Source organism: Dunckerocampus dactyliophorus, chromosome 2 (genome assembly GCF_027744805.1).
Source record: "Dunckerocampus dactyliophorus isolate RoL2022-P2 chromosome 2, RoL_Ddac_1.1, whole genome shotgun sequence".
Lineage (NCBI taxonomy): Eukaryota > Metazoa > Chordata > Actinopteri > Syngnathiformes > Syngnathidae > Dunckerocampus > Dunckerocampus dactyliophorus.
In genome coordinates this window covers 4,479,902-4,496,265 of record NC_072820.1, presented here as the reverse complement: position 1 = coordinate 4,496,265, position 16,364 = coordinate 4,479,902, and the positions used below count along the sequence as shown (strand labels likewise).

The following is a 16,364-nucleotide window of genomic DNA, read 5'->3' as shown; positions in this document are numbered from 1 at the left end:
ATAAAATAATAAATAAATAATAATAACGTATTATTACACATCATGGACTTTTTTTATTACTTAAAAATGCTTCATTGCATTATTTGGTTATTTACAGCACAAACTCTACTACGACACATTACTACAAAAAAGGTACATATTGAGCACAGGAAGTGAACAAATTATTAGTGATTTCTGAGACAGGGAGAAATAAGATCCTTCTAAATAAACTAAACCATTACTATGATAAAAGAAATACACCAGACGACCAATTTAAAAACCAATTGAAAGCCTCAAGCCCACGTTCAGCAATGGGGGGGAGGTTGCATAGCAACGCACGTGGGCGGGGTCAGTTATGGTAGTAGCCAATAGGGGACGAAAGGCGGGCCGTCCTCCTCAAACACGAAAGGAGGAGGAGCGGGGAAACGGAGCCGCATGTTCAGACCCCGGCAAGGACTCAGGCCCGCCCATTAGCCACTGTTAACATCCTATTTTATACCTGGCGCTTGACAAAGCTTCATTGTGAGGCACTGCACGACCGGGAAAAAATGTCCAGCTTCAACTGGAAACCGTTTGTTTACGGCGGACTGGCTTCTGTGACGGCGGAATGCGGTGAGTGATGTGCGAGGAAGCTGCCAGGAGGCCCGAATGCGTGGCTGGCTGTCTGTCTGGCTCCGTCGTGTCCGGGCTGACGGCATGGTGGTCTGTATTACAGGTACATTTCCAATCGACTTAGCCAAGACACGTCTTCAGGTTCAAGGCCAAGTAGGCGACAGTAAATACCGAGAAATTCGGTACCGGGGCATGCTGCACGCTATCGTCAGGATAGCACGAGAGGAGGGCTTTCGAACACTGTATTCAGGGTACGTACAGCAGCTTCTGTTTTTGTTAATTTGCCTGTTCTGACTATACATCTTCCCTTCGAGTATAAAGTCACGAATTTCCCGTAAATGGTACCACTTCCTCCTAATGTGCACTTTTTTAAATTGGGGTGGGTGGATCCGAGTACCGATTGTATCTATAACAAGTCAAGCACAAGTATCGAATTGATACTGTGTAGTGATGAGACCGATATTTTTCAGTTTTTGTTGTTGTTCATATTGTTACTCAGTATATAAGTCAAAGGACACAGGAGGGACTTAATTTTGCAAAAACAATTGTATGTAATAAAATAGAATAAGAATAATTGGACGCTATTATATTTTTTATGTTGTATTTGTCTTATATTGTTGTATTTATGCAGTAATACCTTGTTTATTGTGTTTCCAGGCTTGACCGTATTAAGTGAATTTCCGCTAAGTAGGATTCCTCATTTATAAATTGAGTGTTTTCATAGTTATAGCATAGAAACAGTAAACATGATTAAACATTAATAAAGCCCTTTAGACATGAAATAACACCCCTATATTCACCTCTACACTTGTATTACCCAATACAGTAGACATACTAAGAGAAAATAAGATATAAGTAAGGCTGTGCGTGTTGCTGTAAACGTGTTCCAGTGCTAGGGAAGCTGAGTGGTGGGCAGACAGGAAGTGACGTTGGGGTCAATAGTTTAGTTTCTTTGGTGTTAGGGATTATTGTGCCTGTTGTGAGATACTGTAATTCAAACATGCAATAAAAGCCTGTTGTTCTGGAGCTTGTGTGTCTCACCGAACATTACAATAACATTACTGACACCTAGTGACCAGTGTACAATACTACATAGCTGGATGGTGTCTTTGAATGCATCTTCTGAATGCCTTATACAGGTATTTGTATTTTACTTAATTGAGCCATTTTTATGCTTGAAAGTGCTTCTTTTAGACAAAAAATATGCCAAATTTGCTTAAATGTGTTTTGACTAATAATAGGGCGCATTCAACCACAAAACAGCATGACTTATCAATTCATGTATTTTTGAAAACCGTGATACAGCGAAGCCCCAAAATTCGAAGCTCGAGGTGGCGAGGGACGACTGTATATTGTTGAGTTGTTCCCAGATTGTTCTGTTATTAAAAATATGATTTTTGTGTGTTTTATTGCAATTATGATCATTAACAACAAACTAAAGGCAAAATCATGAACTCGTTCAATGTTCTTTCACAGTAAAATGTATGGCCATTGGCAATGCTGGCATACTTGGTACGGGTCGATACCACAATTGGCAGTCTCGCCCACGTCTTCCTCTGAGCCTCTCCTTTGTATCTATGATTAAAAATGCATCTGTCATCATCATTCTGATCTTTGTGGTCATGTTCTCCATTCCTTTTTCAGCCCCCACCCCCACAGACATTGGATAATATATAAATGCAACTTTTTCAGAATTGCTCCCGCCATGCTGCGCCAGGCATCCTATGGGACCATCAAAATCGGCACATACCAGAGCTTCAAGAGGTTGCTGGTTGACAGGCCCGAGGGTGAGGCCTGCTTTCCGTCTGACTTGCACATGCTTGCCTGAACAGTTTGCCTAACTGCTCAACAAAACATGCCGACCTTTGAAGTGTTTATGCAAAAGCATGACAACCGGTATGTAAATTCTACCTTGTGCTCCTCTCCGCCTATCAGATGAGACATTGTTGACCAACGTATTGTGTGGCGTTCTCTCCGGGGTCATCTCTTCCTCCATCGCCAACCCCACGGATGTGCTGAAGGTAGCTAGAGGCTCACATTACGACTCTGTTGTAGCGGCAGAACAGGTTGGACTGACTTATGCTTTTCTTAGAATGTCAAACACACACTGGAAGGCTACAACATGAGCTACAACTGCACGAGCTACTGAGCTCCAAGACTGAAGCAGTATCGAACCATACGCCTTAACAAAGCTTACTACAAGTGCATGGTTGTAGACAGCTGCAGTGTAATGCAATGCATCAGGCATCAGACAAAAAAATCCAAACCTACATGGCCCTGTGTGAAAAAGTGATTGCCCCCTAAAGCTAATAACTGGTTGGGCCACCCTTAGCAGCAACAACTGCAATCAAGCGTTTGTGATAACTTGCAATGAGTCTCTTACAGCGCTGTGGAGGAATTTTGGCCCACTCATCTTTGCAGAATTGTTGTAATTCAGACACTTTGGAGGGTTTTCCAGCATGAAGCGCCTTTTTAAGGTCATGCCACAGCATCTCAATAGGATTCAGGTCAGGACTTTGACTAGGCCACTCCAACGTCTTCATTTTGTTTTTCTTCAGCCATTCAGAGGTGGACTTGCTGGTGTGTTTTGGATCATTGTCCTGCTGCAGAACCCAAGTTGGTTTCAGCTTGAGGTCACCAACAGATGGCCGGACATTCTCCTTCAGGGTTTCTTGGTAGACAGCAGAATTCATGGTTCCATTTATCACAGCAGTCTTCCAGGTCCTGAAGCAGCAAAGCATCCCCAGACCATCACACTACCACCACCATATTTTACTGTTGGTATGATGGTCGTTTTGAAATGCAGCGTTACTTTTACGCCACAAAGTTCAACTTTTGTCTCGTAAGACCATGGAGTATTTTTCCAAAGGTCTTGGGGATCATCAACATGTTTCCTGGCAAAATTGAGACGAGCCTTAATGTTTTTTGTTCAGCAGTGGTTTTCGTCCTGGAACTCTGTCAAGCAGGCCGTTTTTGCCCAGTGTCTTTCTTATGGTGGAGTCATGAACACTGACCTTAACTGAGGAAAGTGAGGCCTGCAGGTCTTTGGATGTTGTTGTGGATGAGTCGGCGCCGCGCTTTAGGGGTAATTTTGGTTGGCCAGTCACTCCTGGGAAGGTTCACCACTGTTCCATGTTTTCGCCATTTGTGGATAATGGCTCTCACTGTGGTTGGCTGGAGTCCCAAAGCTTTAGAAATGGCTTTATAACCTTTTCCACACTGATAGATCTCAATTAATCAGAGTTATGTTTTAACAGGGGGCAATCACTTTTTTTACACAGGATTTTTATTCTCCCTTAATAATAAGTTTAATTGAAAAACAAAACTGCATTTTGTGTTCAGCTGTGTTGTCGTTGACTAATATTTAAATTTGTTTGATGATCTGAAACATTTAAGTGTGACAAACATGCACACAAAAAAATAAATCAGGAAGGGGGCAAACACTTTTTCACACCACTGTGTGTATACTGTATATATATGCCTCTGAGGTCCACCATAACCACAAAAACCAATGCAGATAAACTCACATTAATGTGATACCGACCGCTTGTAAGAGCTGTGGGAAGTCATGTTATCACGTGTACCCGTAGTTATATAATATAATATACCTGTGCCAATCAAGTCTAAGCCTAACTTTTTGTAAAGGCAGATTTTTTTTCTCAATTCACCTCTTGCATTGGATTATATTAGAGTGCATAAGCGTACCTTATAAAGTGGCCAACCAGTGTTCTTGTGCTGGTGCTGAGACATAGTTACGTTAAACCCTCACTGGTGGCGTATTAATAGACGTGAGGCCTTCAAGGCTGAACATAGTCTTCTGTAAATGATATGGTTGCATGAATATGATTTGTGTGCACATGTTGAAGGGACTGCTAATGGCAGGATGACCTCCTGTGTGCGGAATGCCTTTATTAAGAGTTAACCGATATGATAGGCCTGGCAGCAGCTGAGGAGTTTTTATCACGGTGTGTGTGTGTGTGTGTGTGTGTGTGTGTGTGCGTGTGTGTGTGTGTGTGAGTGTGTGTGACCAAGTGGTCATGAGGCAAGACAGAGGACTAATATGTAAACAAGCAGCCAGTGAAAGCAAAGCAAGGGACGCTTCAGCTAAAGAATGTTCCCACAAACAAATATGGAAGAAGAAAAAAAAATGCATGCAGACTTACAGTATTTGCCGGAGAGCCCTTCTAAACTTTAGTCTTTGCTCTCTAATGGCTGCCATGCTTATTAATGCATGCTAATGTTTCCTACTTAAGCACTGAGTTCTGTAGATATTTACTGTCTCATCCTAAAGTGTGTGTGTCTGTTTTCTCAGATCCGCATGCAAGCCCAGGGAAATGTGATCCAGGGCAGCATGATGGGCAACTTCATCAACATCTATCAGGAGGAAGGGACTAGGGGACTATGGAAGGTACAAACCACTTGTTTTACTTGCTACCATTCCTGGCTTTAGCTTCTACGCTGTTGTTTTAATGAGTCCAAGATGAAATTATGCCATTTTTTTGTATAATAATTTAACATGAACCACACTGTGTAAAGCAGGGGTGTCCGAAGTGTGGCCACAGGGCCGTTTGCGGCCTGCGGCTGTTTTTTTTATTGGCCTGTGGTACATTCTAAAGCCATACCTTAACAAGAAAACTTTAAAAAAGTCAAAATATTAGCATCATATTGAAATAGTAAAGAAAAAATACGTTAATTTTAAACGTTTAAATATAGAAACAAACAAAATAAAGTTGCATTTTTGCAAAGTTAGGTTGTGGGAAAAAGTTTTAATGTTACGAGAATAAAGTAAAAATATTATGGGAATAAAGTCATAATATTACGAATTTAAAATTTACATGAAAAAAGCTGAAACAGTTGAATAATAAAAAAAAAAAGAGCACAACAGCAGAAATGAAAAAAAAACAGCTTTAATTGTACCAGAATAAAGTCCAAATATTAAGAGAAAAAGTCGTATTCGAATGAGAAAAAAGTCGCAATTTTATGAGAATAAACTCATAATATTAAGAGGAAAAATTGTCATTTTAGAATAGAGTTGAAATATTTATAGGTATGTTATACGTTAATACGTTATAGGAATAAAGTCATAATATTGCGAAAATAAAATTTACGAAGATTATTTCAAAAGAAATGTGAAAAAAGCAAAAATGGGGGGGGAAAAAGAGCAAAGACTGAAGTTCATACTAATAATACACTTTTTCACCTATATCACAAAGCATATTACAAAATATCAAAGTGGCCCTTGCATCCGTTCATTTTTCAGTATTTGCCCCTCGGTGGTAAAAGTTTGGACACCCCTGGACAAACGTTGATTTGACAGTACGGTAAGGGTGGAGCAGAAAGGCAGTCCTACGTTAACCATCTTCACATCAGCTTTCTGGTTGTTGTTGAGTGATATGTGGTGTATGACAGCCACATTATTTGCTTTCCACCACTCTGTCAACTAATGTGGTGGTACAAAACGAACTTGACACCCTTTCGTTCCAAATGGCCCAGCACTACAGGTTGCCCTCAACCACTTTTGCACCTTTTTGGATGGGATTTCTGCAGCCTAATTTGGCTTTAAACTCATTCCACCTGCTGATGGTTGTTGCCAAAAAAGTGCATTACATAAAAATGGAGCAACTACACTGCATAAATAACATCAGTGTACCAACAAAATTCAGAACGATCAAAAGCACTTATTAAACCCGCCCTTAATTAGTCTCACACCAAGTAGCTAATCCGAATAGTTCGTTGTGAGATGGAGAAATAAAATAACACCTATAGGAATAAACTGGGTGTAATCTACCACAGTTGTAGTTGGAAAAGCTTAGAAAATGATCATGTATGATTTTGCCATTTAAATATTCAACCCTTCCTCTTTTTCTCCATCAGGGTGTGTCTCTAACTGCTCAGCGAGCGGCCATTGTGGTCGGCGTCGAACTGCCGGTCTATGACATCACCAAGAAGCACTTGATCCTGTCGGGTCACATGGGCGACACAGTGTACACGCATTTCTTGTAAGTGAGAGTAGGACTGGATCAGAACAGGATCCGCCTGCCCCGGCGCTTGATTTTATTGCAAAGAGGAAATTAGAAGGCACACAGCAAGACGATCAAGTATGTTTTTAAGGTGGAACCAGTTATGTGCCTCCAGGTTGTTACGCTTACTTTCAGTTAGTGCTGGGTGGTGTCTGATTTTTATTTGCTGCTCTCGCTCAGTCGAGCGGCAAATTGGATCAGCTGTGCTCCCGCTATTACGCTACATTCCGGTTGGACCAGTAACTGTGTTATTTCTTGGCCATCGGGCATCGATGCACCCATCTCCAGGAGTGGGAAAAAGTGGTTGCCCCCTTCCTGATTTCTTATTTTTTTGCATGTATGTCACAATTAAATGTTAAAGATCATCAAACAAATTTAAATACAGTAGACACCCCTACAACGTAAATAATCCGTTCAAAGAACCTTTATGTTATAGGGATTTTATGTTTTTTATATATATATATATACACGAAGCGTAAAATGCATGTAAATAGCCTAATCCGTTCCAAGATCTTCCCAAACTCACACCTTTGGGCCTTCAAAATATTCAAAGTCCACCAAATATGGTGGGAAAATATAACAAAACAGCATAAACATAGTAGACTAACATTCCAATATAAAATAAGGTATAATGGTCGATGGGGAACGGCCGTATAGTCTAGCAACATCACTGAATCCTATTGAGATGCTGTGGCATGACCTTAAAAAGGCGCTTCATGCTGGGAAACCCTCCAATGTGGCTGAATGACAACAATTCTGCAAAGATGAGTGGGCCAAAATTCCTCCCCAGCACTGTAAGAGACTCATTGCAAGTTATCACAAACGCTTGATTGCAGTTGTTGCTGCTAAGGGTGGCACAACCAGTTATTAGGTTTAGGGGGCAATCACTTTTTCACACAGGACCATGTAGGTTTGGATTTTTTTCTCCCTTTTAATAATAAAAAGTTTCATTTAAAAACTGCAATTGATTATTTGAAACATTTAAGTGTGAAAATAAATCAGGAAGGGGGCAAACACTTGGACACCACTGTATGTTGATATCGATTTAAGCGGCCTGTAAAGTCAGTTCTTGTCATAAAATGTCAATTGTTGCTTACATGGTAACAATTAAAACTAAATCAGGGGAAATAACACTAACCACTTTCTTGGTCTTACGGCATGCAGGTCTAGTTTTGTGTGTGGCCTTGCGGGAGCGTTGGCTTCCAACCCTGTGGACGTAGTCCGAACACGTATGATGAACCAGAGAGGAGGAGCTTTGTACCAGGGAACACTGGACTGTCTGCTGCAGGTCAGTCTGCATTAGGGATATCCAAACGTTCTCCAAACTTGACTAAGGAAATTCAAAAATATTCACATTTGAGAGGCTGAAATCAGAGGATAGTTACATATTTCGATTAAAAAAAACAATTGATTACCAAAATAGTTGTTGATTATTTGGGTGTTCGATTAATTGCAGCTCAATATCAGAACTTTTTCCGCAACCCAATTGAAAAAAAAAAATTCAACTTTGTTGTTTTATTTCTCATAATATTAACACTTTTTTCTTTAATATTTCAACATAATGCTACTAAAATGACTATTTTTCATTTCATTATGTCATTAAATTATTATTTTTTTTAGTTTGATTACAACTTTTTTTTCTCTGAATATTTTGACCTTTTTCGTGGTGGGGGGGTTGTTTTTTTTTTTTTTTTTTTTTAGTTTTCTTAGTAAATTCTATTTTTAGAATGCGCCAATAAAAAAACAGCTGCGGTCCGCATCCCTAGTCTACATATTGTTGCTCAAACTGATTCTAAAAGTGTGCTAACGGCCTGTAGACGAAAATAGTCAGACTTGTGTACACATCACACATCACACTCCACCTGGAAATGTACGCCCACTTTCAACCTTAAAAGGTCAATAAAAAGCACCTCCTGAATGAAACATGAAGGTGACATTTGCAAGTCATATCCACTGTCACGACGTTATGCCTTTATGTCTGAGGGCTGCAATGTCCCAGTTTGACGCTCAGTACTTTGATTAATTCTTGGCCTTCTTGTTGTAGCTGCGTCCAAAGGAGTCTTTTCAAAAATAATGATGACGCCAACAAGAGCAAGAGGCTGTATGTGACAAAAGAATGCTTAAAACCAGGGAAGTGTGCGTTTTATAGCTAAATCAATACTAAGTACTCTGAGTCAGGACATCTCAGCCCGTGTCGCCTCGTGTGAGTCCTTCAGCTTGAGGTGAATTGCTTTGTTTCACATTTGACGCCAGTGCTGAATATCTTGCAGCGTGCTTAAATATTTAGCTCAAGCCCTCATGATGCCGATTTCCCAGCTACGTAAAAGCACCCAAAGGATTGTTGAATAATGATCAAGGGATAACAAGCTCAAGTGTGTTTCAAACCTGTTTGTCTTTGCTCCCGCCCCCTCCTCCTCAGACATGGCGCTCGGAGGGCTTCATGGCCCTCTACAAGGGCTTCTTCCCCAACTGGCTTCGTCTGGGACCGTGGAACATCATTGTATCCTTTAAACATCTCATTAGTGTTGCACTCTGTCGTTTATCTGCTGTGATGCAATGTCGTTTGGTGCGGTAGAAATCGGCAGGAATAATAATATTTCATGTATTTGGTGATGTAACGAGCTCATAGGGAGCCGTGTGGTTGTGTTTAACGCTAAGACCGTTATATAACCTTGGTAAACTACTGCCTCAGTATCCCACTGCTGCTAGCAAGGGGGAAGAGTGTGAGCTTTTTGAAAGCCTTCATGCAAATGCCAAGGTCTGATTCAAGGTAGTGATTGCCAGGTGAGAAAGTCACAGATGGTGGTAAAATAACACCGCAATGTTGGCATCGTGCTCTGACCAAGCCAAAAAATATACAGCGGAACGTTGGTTCCCATTAGGGGTGTCCCGATCTGATATAGATATGGGATATCGGTCTAATATCAGCAAAAAAAACAAGTATCTGTTTATGTCGGCCTGCATCTGAACTCTCCGCAGTCCATTCGACACACCACTCCAGCACTTTTACTGTATAGAGCTCGCATTATCACAACAGCATGCTCTGTAAGAAACAGGAGCGAAAAAGACGTCACAGCCGAATGCAACGCCCCGCGGTGGCGCATCCTAAGTAGCGCCACAAAAAACACCATGAGGATCCTTTCAAAACGAACGCCGTCCGAAACATCCGCAAAGTGTGAGAGAGGGAGTTGTGACTAAACTGTGTCCATGCAAAGATAAGTAAAAAGCACCATTTGTCACATGGCCGCAATGCAAATGCAGCCATGTGACAAATAGTGCTCAAAAGTAGAAAATCCCTCAAAAAAAGTTACAAAAAGTGAATTCAATAGTGTTTCTCACCTCCATGATCAAAGTTTCGGCACTTGAAACTTTTTTTGCAGCCGTATTTAATAAGAAAAAAAGTACAGAATGCTCCAACACTCAGAAATATATACTGTGCTTATTAGGACGAAGGAAGGAGACGGATAGGAGCTGTCTGTCGTTCTATGTGTGTTGTATGAACAAATAAACCACCCACATACACGTAAAAAGATAATTAAAGGATTCCTTGGCCGGAGTCTTATCCATAGGGTCCCAACTCTAAAAGAACCACTATCCATTCTTCACAGAGACTGAGTCACCAATGCGTGGATGCTTTGTTTCAGCACTCAGTTCCATCGAATGATACACCGGCGAACAGACTAGTTTGTTAGGCGCACTGATTGGCCGTACGAAATCCAAGACATTTTTAACAAACAAAGAGTCCTACGAAAACCAGGGCCTACACCATTGACATCATCATTGTATGATATGCATGATTGACCAAAACGCATGTCGCATGATTACCAACAATAACTAACAGGTCCTTCTGATTGCTAATAGATGAGTTAAAATGATCAAAGGTCCTTACTAAGAGCAACAAACCATTTAGAAGGGAAGCAGTCATGAAGCAGAGGGTCAAATATTGTGTCCAATTTAAGGGGTTACTCTATTGTGCGTGGTTTGGATGTAGCAGGGTCACTTTTGCACCTACCTCTGTGAACACCTGGGTGAGCTCCCCTGACCCCTCAAGGGATGAGATTTAACCCTTTAAACAGAGTAGTCAGGTAGGCAGGTGCAGGCACTTTATACACGAGGAATGTGGTCTTGCACCACCCAGGTAACTAAGGTTTAAACACCCTTGGCAGCCATGAATACAGATATTATCGAAACTCATACTTTTCTATGCGTTTTGGCCTCATCCACGTGCAAACAGGTTTTTGTCTTTTAAGAAAATTTAGCTTTTCAAAAACTAAGGCTCGGTGTTCGTGTGGGCGGGTAAAGTTTTTTGGTTGGTGTCATAAGAAAAGTGTTACATTATCTCATGTTTTTAAAATAAAACCTCACCCTTTTTGGAATTTTGCCCAATCATCCACAATCCTTATGTGAGACAGGAACACATATGTCTTTCTCTTTTCTGTGCCTTGTAAAGTTATAAAAACAGCTAAAAAGACACAGCTAAGCGTGCCATCTGAGGGAAAAAAAAAAAAAAATCCAAAAAGGGCCAACCAGGCTTCATTTCCATATAAGGTGACGTGCATATTAACCAAGCTACAGCAACATTGTTATTATATTCCTATTATAGGTCTGCTTTCATAGATGACTTAGGAAATAGAAACATTCACATTGGAGAGGCTGAAATCATAGTATATTTACATTTTTTTCATAAATAAAAAAAGTTAATTGAATACCAAAATAGTAGTCAATTAATTGTATAATTGATTAATCATCGATTCATTGTTGCAGCTCGGGCTGCCACGATAAACGAATGTAACGGGAAAACACTGATTCCTTTACTCCACGTCCAGTTCTTCCTCACGTATGAGCAGCTCAAGAAGATCAACATCTGAGCGAAGGCATGCGAGCATACAGAAAGGTTGAAGACGAGCACAGTTTCCGAGACGAGAGGACCAAGACCTTCTGGACTGGGATGGATCCTTGATGGAACCGCTGGGTCCGCAGGGATTGATGGACACCCTCCTTTGCTGTGGCATGGAGTCTCGTGTGGGCTACGTGTTTCCTCAAGCCTGCTGTGGCTTTTGTGGAAATGGCTGCGACTTCCGCAAGGGACGCTTGAATTTGATATTTTTAGCTCAAGCAAATGCTTCGTTAAGCCAAACATTTTGTTAAGAATCAACTGACAGATCCATGTACCGACCCTCCTCCCCCCTCCGGGATGCCACAGTGGCCTCTGTTCATACATGATTGTTTGAGGCTTGAATGTCACCAGAATAATGTTCAATTTCAAAGCGGCCTTAAAGTTTGCCAGGAGAGGACGTTGCACACGTTGGAGAGAAGCTGACAATCACTGCAGTCATTCCCTTCTGAAATAGCAAGCGCGCTTTTGAGTCAACACACTTCAAAAAGGATCTGGTGTGTGCTTTTTTTTCCCCAAATCTATTTCTAAATTGAGAGCTATTTAAGCTAGAAAGCACTGCGTTATAAAAGCATCCTGAAGCTGGAAACCCACACAAATGTGATCTCAGTCAGCTAGGAGGACCCCGCAGACCAGTTGTAAAATTGAAATTTACATTTTGTCGGATCTTAAGGAGGTTCTAAGTAGAGATTCAAAATGCAAAAAGAAGAAAAGGGGAAAAAAACTGAGTAAGCAATTTAAAGTGGAATAGGTTGTTCATCTGCTGATTAAAAGTTTAAGACCAGAGCTAAAAAGAAAACATGAAATCCCCCTAACATAGAAATAAAATATTTTAAAAAAGGACTCTGTAATGAGTAGCGGCGCCATTCTTGTTAATCACCTCAAAATTTTGGTTTGGGCATGCTTGATGCCAGTGTTTCCAGGAGGCTCGTGGGAAGGTTGCTCCAGGTGGTGAAGATGGCTTCACGGAAGGCATCCACTGTCTGGAACTGATGTCCATTTTTGTCAATTTCCCTTGCCATCCATCCCCAAATGTTCTCCATTGGATTTAGATCAGTGGAACACGCAGGATGGTCCAAAAGAGTGAGCTTATTCCTCTGGAAGAAGTACTTTGTCAGGCGGGCTTTGTAAAGTGCAGCTCTTTCCTGTTAAAAAAGGCTGTTCCATTAGGGCCTTCAGTCATGAGAGATGCCCCCTGCAGCATCTATCTCCACATAGCCAGCTGCCGTTTGACGCACCTGCACAACCTGAAGCTCCATAGTTCTACTGAAGAAAAAGCACCCCACATCATGATGGCGAAGAGGTTTCAAATGACTGTCTTACTGCGTCCGACCTCAGCAGCAATGGCGCGATGCAAGAGGCCTTGCTTATGCAGTTTAGCATTCCGACCGCATTCAAAGAGAGAAAGCTTTTTTTGCCTTTGCTAATTAGAGCTCGTGACAGTGTGAATACCTGGCAGAAAGCGACATTGAATCCACATTTTTGCCAAGATTTGGGCTTTTAAAGGCTGTGGTCTTAAACTTTTGATCAGCCTATTTCACTTTAATGCTTTTTTTGTAATAAATTGCAAACTCAATTTTTTTTGTTTGTTTCACTCCTATTTCTTCTTTTTGCATTTTGAAGCCCTATCTAGAACCTCTTTACGATCCAGCAGTGCAAAATGTAAATTCTTGCAACGTTTCAACTGGTCTTAACCTTTTGATAAGGAGTGTATTTGTGTGGATAATGTTTGTTTACTGCTTATTTGCACTACAATTGCTGTTACCGCCAACTATAACCTTTTATTCCATTGTCTATTTTATATATCTCCCGGCTTTCCTGTTCTTTGCTGCCAAACTGCAATCATTTTGTCTTTTAATGTTGTTGCAAAGGCTGCTGTATGGTTGGATATTAAATAAAAGAAACCAAATTGTTGCTTTTCAGTACTTTCACCACAGCGTGGCGCTGTGTCGCTTCGACTCGGTTGATTCCAGGCGCTCTGGAGCCCACTTCAATCCCCTCACAGCCCTCATCTTTGAGGCCACAGATCTAGCACACTTGCTTCTGAGGGATTGCCCGGCCTGTCTCAAAATACGCGGCATCCCACAAAACATCGACCTATGAATTATTCAGGCGGAGTCGAACATGTAATTGTTCTTGTTTCAGCGGGTAAATTCCCAGTTTTCCCTCATCAGAGCTGTTTAGATGCTGACAGCTCCAGGGAACGCAGCGAGAAACACTGTGGTGAACTCCAACTGTGTTGTGTTTGTGTGCCTTGTTCTTTTATTTTGGGAGTGTCACCGTGGGACTTATTACTTGTGAATATTATGAAAACTTGGACAAAGCCACCACAAGTTGTACTTCTGGGTGACTGCTGCTGGGTTCCGTAACTTTATTGACAATGTTTCCATACCATGTGTGAACATACACATCTGTGCATATTCCTGGTTGTGGTTTAAACCTGCTGCCCGCATCTTTGTCCAGTTAGAGAACACAAATGGTGCGGTTTTCGGGATTTGGCCTCTACCCCACGTTGGCACTCTACCCTGGCATCACGTCTTCTACAAGCTGGACAAGTTTGGCCAAGAGGGATTCCGGCAGTCACAGCCATGCTGCATTGTGGCTTTTATTTGCTGCCTGGCCCAAGGGTGCAGGGGGTTGGCTCTATTGTGTTCCAGGGATCAGAGTGAGCTTTTGTGTCAAAAGGATAAGGCTATGCTCTGCTCCAAACCCCTCAACTCCTTCTGTCCTTTCATTTGTTTTGTTTTTTCAGCCGTCGCTCGCATGAAAATGCGGCACACTCCAACACCCGGAGGAATAAATGGCCAAACAAACGGGAATTTAGACAAGGAAACAAATCTATTGGGCTCTGCTGCTCCATTTGGAAGGTCTGCAGTGTTTCTGGGCTGCACAATGCTGAAAAAGACATTTCTTCTTGTCATTACTGCTCATTATTGCCATTAGATTACAGTCTGCTATTCAACACAACAGTTTTTTTCTCAGCTGTGAATAAATGTTGGTGCTTAGCGCAACTATTTTCCCTAGAAAATTATGGAAAAATGATTATTATGAACTATTTCGTCTGCATCACATAAAAAAAAACAAAGTTTAGGAAGCCAGGAAAATAAAGAAGCCCTCTGAAATTTCAAATGTTCCCTACAACAAAAATTTATATACAGTACAGTGGAACCTCTGTTAGCGTCATTAACTCGTTCCAGAAGGGCCGACTCTAACCGAAACGGACATTAACCGAAACAAAGATTCTACTTCCTGAGGAAGTTTTAAGTACTTCAATGTGTGCAGCAAGCTGCTCTATGGCTTGTTGGAAGAGCAGCGCCAGCAAAAAAGGACATGGATGGACAAACTGATACACAAAGCTGAACAAGTTATCGGCACTCAGTTGGAGGCGTTCGTAAGAGCGACAGACAGGAGGACACTGGACAAACCCACCCACCCACTCCATCGGACAAAAGGGGGGCAGCGGAGCTCTTTTTTTTCAACAGACTCCTCCAGTTCCGCTCCCACAGTGAATGCTACAGGACTTCATTCAGCTCTACAATACCTCACCTGTCTGTAACACATACTTCACAACATTACTGCGCTGTACTGTCTGCCCTCTCTTGTATAAAGTATAAATGTACTTATATTTACTGCATTTTTACACACTGTTTGTAAATATGAAAATCGTGTTCATCTTACAGTGTTCCCTCGCAACATTGCAAGCTTCGGTGTGTGAGGCTTGCTCGGGCTTATAGACTAATGTAATAGACATTCCAGATTGTAGTATAATCAAACAGCATTGTTCTCAGTACACGTTATTTGAAGTCAGTGCCCGAGTCGACGACTCATCTTGACCAAGATCGCAACCAACTGGCAGGCCCACTAACTCACGGTCGACCTACATTCACACAAGAGTAGACGAGGACGTGGACCCCAGGGGGACAGGATCACAAGGATGAGCCGCTGGTAATGCCTCTCCGATTGTTCCGTCAAGACGGAAAGAGGCCAACACAGTGACTGTTTAAAGAGATAATGTGGGAGGAGCGTTCTTTCATTGTGGAACTCCAACAATCAGCAAACTTTTTGTCGCTTTGAAGTCTTAGTAATAAAAACATGATTGCTTGGAGACAGTAGAGATGCAGACACGTGAATTACAGACCTGATTGCTGACACAACCTTAAAGGAAAACTGCACTTTTTGGGGGGAATTCTGTGATGTTCCTATTTCGACTATGAAGCCCTCTGAAAAAAACATTTTATCGTTTTATATACGTGCTGTGATCATGCATTAACAAGTACATTGATGATAACATGTAATACTTACAGCATCTTTCCTAGGCTCATTGGTTTGACGTAGCCCACAGAAGCTAATGCGACGTCCGTCAACAACAGCACCTACAATGTCCGCTCTCGTTGGGATGGCTGTGTCTTCCAGCACAAGACTTGTGCTCCAGTCCTCAGGTCAAAAATGCAGACAGCAAACGAGCATCTTGTTGAGTTTTTGTAGCGAAATCGAGAGCCAGTAGTATCCACTCTTCCGTCTGTACCTTTGCAGTGGCTTGAGGCGTTGTGAGTGACGCTGAGACGAGCGACGCCAGATAAATATAGTTTTTCATGTTAGCTGCTATGATAACAATATGACTGTACTTTGGTTATACAGGTCAGTTATGTGAATGGAACACTGTTGGCGTTTTTTTGAGGGTTTTTTTGTTTGTCAAAATAGGTAAGAGGCGCCCGCAAGCCTGCTTTTCATTCGGCTTTTCAGTTAACAATGTGAGAACAATACAAAGAAATGCATTCTGAAATACAAAATGCGACTTCGGGTCGTTTGGCTTGAAATAAGCTATGAAAATAATTAATTTTGTATAAGTAGCTCTCACA

The 16,364-nt window shown here is 41.5% G+C and overlaps 1 protein-coding gene across 2 annotated transcripts; it reads left to right on the top strand.

The window, feature by feature from the left end:
- Window positions 1–388: 388 nt before the first annotated feature.
- Window positions 389–13,419, top strand: LOC129177614 (kidney mitochondrial carrier protein 1). Of its 2 annotated transcripts, XM_054768929.1 has the most exons (9): window positions 389–591; window positions 695–842; window positions 2,284–2,378; window positions 2,527–2,612; window positions 4,904–4,999; window positions 6,466–6,590; window positions 7,776–7,899; window positions 9,031–9,111; window positions 11,438–13,419. In XM_054768929.1, the coding sequence occupies exons 1-9, from the start codon at window positions 528–530 to the stop codon at window positions 11,477–11,479; spliced, it is 861 nt and encodes a 286-aa protein (XP_054624904.1). In that variant the 5' UTR covers window positions 389–527; the 3' UTR covers window positions 11,480–13,419. The 2 variants fall into 2 exon arrangements, with proteins under 2 accessions (XP_054624904.1, XP_054624905.1); XM_054768930.1 differs by lacking the exons at window positions 9,031–9,111; window positions 11,438–13,419 and adding an exon at window positions 8,656–9,008.
- The last annotated feature ends 2,945 nt before the right edge of the window (window positions 13,420–16,364 follow it).

What these genes read in the sequence shown, in the direction of transcription:
- LOC129177614 (XM_054768929.1), top strand. Translation starts at nt 528, where the DNA reads ATGTCCAGCTTCAACTGGAAACCGTTTGTTTACGGCGGACTGGCTTCT. An exon ending in GCTGGTTGACAGGCCCGAGG is followed by an intron (nt 2,379 to 2,526) that starts GTGAGGCCTGCT and finishes TCCGCCTATCAG; the next exon opens with ATGAGACATTGTTGACCAAC. An exon ending in ACAGTGTACACGCATTTCTT is followed by an intron (nt 6,591 to 7,775) that starts GTAAGTGAGAGT and finishes TACGGCATGCAG; the next exon opens with GTCTAGTTTTGTGTGTGGCC.